The sequence below is a fragment of the Musca autumnalis genome, unplaced genomic scaffold (assembly GCF_047663935.1).
Source record: "Musca autumnalis isolate F117 unplaced genomic scaffold, ASM4766393v1 scaffold_3, whole genome shotgun sequence".
Lineage (NCBI taxonomy): Eukaryota > Metazoa > Arthropoda > Insecta > Diptera > Muscidae > Musca > Musca autumnalis.
This window is the reverse complement of record NW_027411866.1, coordinates 116352668-116357822: the sequence shown is the minus strand read 5'-3', so window position 1 is coordinate 116357822 and position 5155 is coordinate 116352668. Positions and strand designations below refer to the sequence as shown.

The window sequence follows — 5155 nt, the reverse complement described above, 5'->3', positions numbered from 1 at the left end:
TTATCTATTTTATTGACTTGTCTGAAGAGAATTTTAAACAGAAAAATTTTACACACACTTTTGTACCTATTACACTGTGCAACAAAATTCAATTTTTTTCAAAATGATGGGAAAAATCGGGTAGATTATGAAAGTAGAGCTAAAAATATGAGACACGTGTATCGGCGTTTTTATAGTTTACGTCGGAAAGTAACCAAAATAGGAGGGGAAAGTTCCGCCCATTTTAAAATTTTTCGAAATATTCGAGTTTAGATATCTTGGAATCTTTGGCAACTTAACTTTGGGAAATATTTTTGTTAAAAATTTTAACCCTCTTGCTGTTCATCAAAGGGGTCTTTTTTTGTCCTTTTTTCGAAAATCATTCAAAAACTCATTAAAAATGTTTAAAGAAAAGAGTGTACATATATTTATGGTTTATTTTGAAACTCATAGTGAAGTAAAGTTGCCATATACCTGAAATACAAGGATTCCAAGATATCTATACTCGAATATTTCGAAAAATTTAAAAATGGGCGGAACTTTCCCCGCCTATTTTGATTACATTCCGACGTAAACTTTAAAAACGACTTTCATAATCTACTCGATTTTCCTTGTCATTTTTTTGTTGTCGCACAGTGTTATTGAAATATTTTTTGCATACTACACCAACAAGTGTCAACATACGTCCATGCTATGGTATAGCCGACCTCCCGATTTTTGAAATTTGAGGTTCACAGTGGTCACAAAACTTCTCCAACAAAAATTGTCAACATAGATCCACACTTTGATATTGATATTCGTTAGAGACTTTATAAAGTATATATGTATATTCTTGATCAGCACAAAAATCTAAGTCGAAATAGCTATGTCCGCCCGTCCATCTGTTGAAATCAAAGTACAGATCGAAATTTTAAAGATAGATTTTTTAATTTAATACAAGATCTTCTATTGCCAATAGTATGTTTGGTATTGAAAATGGGATATATCTGTCCACGTTTTAATATAGCGATTCTCGGTATTTTGAAGGTTTTAGCCTCAATATCTAACAGAAATGGCTAAAATTCGGTCTTGAAATAAAAATTGTAGGTCAGTGTTATCGAAGAAAAGATCCCATATAAATCAAAAAATGTGTGATATTTTACTTTGAGCATTATTGATGCCTATTTACCTAGAGATGACAACGTTTGGTTAGCTTGGTTGGCACGCTTGATTGACGGACAACCATCCAAATCGACAAATGGGTAAATGAATGAATTCGCTGAATATACGCGTTCAGTTTATGGGTGGAGTATATTTATTAATTAAATAAATAAGACATTGTTTTCTTTTTGCCAGCGGAGAGGGATTCTATCTAACATCGTGTGTGTGTGTTTGCTTATTATATTAGATTTAGCCGTAAACTAAGCAAGGGGAAGAATAGCCGAAGAATACTCTACACATCCATTGAGCAAATTTATTGACTCTTAAGATCACAGCTAATGTCACAAGCAGCAGCCAGCCGGCATGAACTGAATGAATTAGCATTGAGTATAAATTTGTGCGTAGATAAGAAACAAGTTATCAGTTGACTTCGATCGGTGGTTGGGATTACGCGTTTGTTTTCGATCCAGAAGAGGAAAAAAGGAGTTGTTTCAGAATGAAGGCCTACGTTTGCATCTTGGTTGCCATGTTGGCAATGGCAGCACCCTCACAAGCCCTTTTGGGGGCCAAATTGGCTTTGTTGAGTTCATTGAAGAATAGTTTGGGTGGTGGTGGCAGTGGTGGTGGTGGAGTCGGTGGACTTGGAGGCTTTGGAGGCAAAGCTAATTTTGGCGGAGGTAGTGGATATGGAGGCGGCTATGGTGGTGGTTACGGCGGAGGTTATGGTGGTAACTACGCAAACAGTTATGGCAGCAGTTCCAGCGGTTTCAACTATAACCGTCCAGTATGGACTGGCAGCAATTCAAACTCTGGCTGGGGTCAACAATCCTATGGTGGTGGCTATGGCGGCAACACTCAAGTCATTAAAGTAATTAAGGTCATTGAACAACCATCTGTGCAATATCCAACAACCTATGCCAGCAGTGCTGCCTCGGCCTCAGCATCCGCCTCATCATCATCAGGTTGGACACCAGTAGCTGCTCCAGTCCCAGTTGCTGTTCCTGCTCCAGCCCCAGTTGCAGTTTCACCACCAAAACAAGTTTTCGTAACTGTGCATCAAGCTCAACCACAACCTGTTGCTCCACCACGTCCCGTGTTTGTTGCACCACCACCAAAACCTGTCTTCGTAACTGTACCACAACCCCAACCTCAGCAATATTTACCTCCCCCACCACCACCACAACCATTGCCCCATTATCAACAACCCATTCAAGTGACAGTACAAAAACCCATTTCCTATAGTGTTCAAGTTCCACCACAACCTCAATACCAAACATCATACCAAGCTGTAGCTTCAGCACCAGTACAACAAAATGTTAAAACCGTTCGATTGGTTGTTGAAAATGCCGCCGAATCTCACACACCTGCCTTGACCTATGGTCCCCCACCGGCCAACTCTAATGCCGGCGCTTGGAATTCAAATTCATGGAGCCAATCGATTGGTACCGGACCCTGGAAGAGTGGCAGCATTTGGGATAGCGTTGGTTGCTAGTCAATAAATCGCGATGACGTCTTAGATTTAATTTACCTTTAATCAAGCTCTGATGCCATTTTATGTTTTTCTGTAGAGTTTTTTTGTAATAGAATAAGACCGGATACAAAATCGATTCGAAAAGAAACGAACAAATAAAATTTCTTGAATATTTTTAAGTCAATACAATTTTTTCAAGCCCGTACTAAGGATCATAAATTGCTTGTGAAAAGGTTAAGTAGCTGCCATTTCATACTTATAAATCTTCAGATCCATAATCATATTACCAGCAATGTTGCAACAACCGGCGGTGTCTGTATTATATGGGTCCTACTTTTTATCGCCGAGTCAGAAAGGTGTATCTTAAGACACCATTTGTAGAAGAAGTTCTTCATAGCTGAACTACTTAGGAAATGTCGCCTTCATTACTGGACACCATTTACAATGCAAAAAGTTCGGCCGGGCCGAACTTTTTATACCCTACACCACGAGTTGTATTGAAGCAAAATGGAATAACAAGTTTGCTTTACCTTATGAAAGGACACCGCCACGATGTCCCTACCAAAACATTGCCCTGCATTAACAATTTTAAGCGTTTGTATCGACATCTCAGCCCGAAACTATGACAAAGAACCCACGAAATACAACAAATCGGGAGGTACCGTTACGTAGACCTATACCGATAATTCTTCGAAGGAATATTTTAAACCACTAGCGAAGAAAAATTTCAGCCATTTTGGTATGACAATGTGCCTGAAACCTTGAAAATATCGAAAATCAGGAGGTACCGTTCTATGGGGCTATATCGAAACGTGAACCTAAAGCAAAAAATTTCTGAAGGAAAATTAAACTCTCCCAAGGAAGATCAAATACTAAATTTCAGCCACTTTGGTGTGATAATGAGACTAAAACCTTGAAAATTCCGAAAATCGGAATGTACCGTTCTATGTGGGCTATATCTAAACGTGAGCCTAAAGCAACAAATTTCTGGCGAAAAATTGAACGAAGTCGACGAAGGATAAATTATAGCTTTTTTGGTGTGACATTGAGGCTAAAACCTTAAAAATACCGAAAATCGGGAGGTACCCTTCTACAAGGGCTACATCAAAACGTTTCAATACCAAACATCCTAGGAGTAATAGAAACTTCAGTACCAAAGGCAACGGGACTAGCAAATGAGATAGATGAGCTTCGTACGAGTTATGGAACTAACTGTTGAAATCAACAGGCTAGCATAGGCGGGACAAGTAAGAACGGCGTTAAGTTCGGCGTCCACCACGAGTTGTATTAAAGTAAAATGGAACAATTCGAAGAAGACTAAATACCAAATTTCAGCAAGATCTGTAAAATAATGGGGCTATATCAAAACGACAAATTTCTGACGGAAAGTTTTTAGACTCAAGGAAGACCAAATACCAAAATATTTCGGTCAAACCTTCAAAATACCGATAATCAAGAGGTACGCTTTTATGGGGGATATAGGAACCCGCGGACCTATACTGATAGTTCTCTTCTGGAAAATTGTATAACCCCATGGATGACTAAATAACAAATTTCAGTCTTTCGGTGGGATACTGACGTCACAACCTTCAAAATACCGAAAATAGGAAGTTACCGTTCTATAGGGGTTATATGAAGGCGTGGACGAACGAAGACTAAGTTCCAAATTTAAGCCATTTCGGTGTGATAATGAGGCTAAAACATTCAAACTGGCTGCACCGTTCTATAGGGGCTATATGAAGGCGTAGACACATACCGACAAATTTCATATGGAACGTTTAATACTCCAAACGAATACCAAAACCCAAATTTTAGACATTTCGGTGAATATTGAGTCCACAACCTTCAAAATTCCGAACCTGTACCGACAAGCTTCTGAGGGAAAGTTTAATACCCCAACGAAGTGTAAATGCCAAATTTCAGTAATTTCTGAGGTATATTGTTGTCGCAACCTTCAAAACACCGTAAATCGGGAGGTATGTTCTATGGAGGCTATATGAAAGCGTGTACCTATACCGACAAATTTCATATGAAACGTTTATAATGAAGGCCAAATACCAAATTTCAGCCATTTCGGTGGATTATTGTGGCCACAACCTTCAAAATACCGAACATCTGGAGGTACCGTTTTATGGGGCTATATGATACCGACAAATTTCTGGGGGAAAGTTTTATACCCCCAACGAAGACAAAGTACCAAATTTCAGTCATGTCTGTGTGATAATTAGGCTAAAACATTCAAAATGCCGAAAATCGGGTGGTACCGTTCTATATGGGCTATATCAAAACGTGGACCGATATAGCCCATTCGCAATACCAAACATCAAAGTAGTCAGAGAAAATTCTATACCAAAAAGCTCTATCTTAAACACTGCGAGCTTTATCTTGATTTCAACAGACGGACGGACGGACAGACAGACGGACATGGTTATATCGACTTGGAATTTTAACCTGATCAAGAATATATATACTTTAGAGGGTCTCCGATGAGTTACAAACTGACTAATGAAAAAAGTAGCAAGACCACCTGAAGCAACGCAATATTGCTACAGAATTAAGTAAACT

At 38.9% G+C, this 5155-nt stretch overlaps 1 protein-coding gene across 1 annotated transcript; it reads left to right on the top strand.

Annotated features, from left to right (window-relative positions):
* Window positions 1-1553: 1553 nt before the first annotated feature.
* Window positions 1554-2779, top strand: LOC141399944 (uncharacterized). The gene has a single exon (XM_073979312.1). The coding sequence runs from the start codon at window positions 1616-1618 to the stop codon at window positions 2609-2611; it is 996 nt and encodes a 331-aa protein (XP_073835413.1). The 5' UTR covers window positions 1554-1615; the 3' UTR covers window positions 2612-2779.
* Window positions 2780-5155: the final 2376 nt, after the last annotated feature.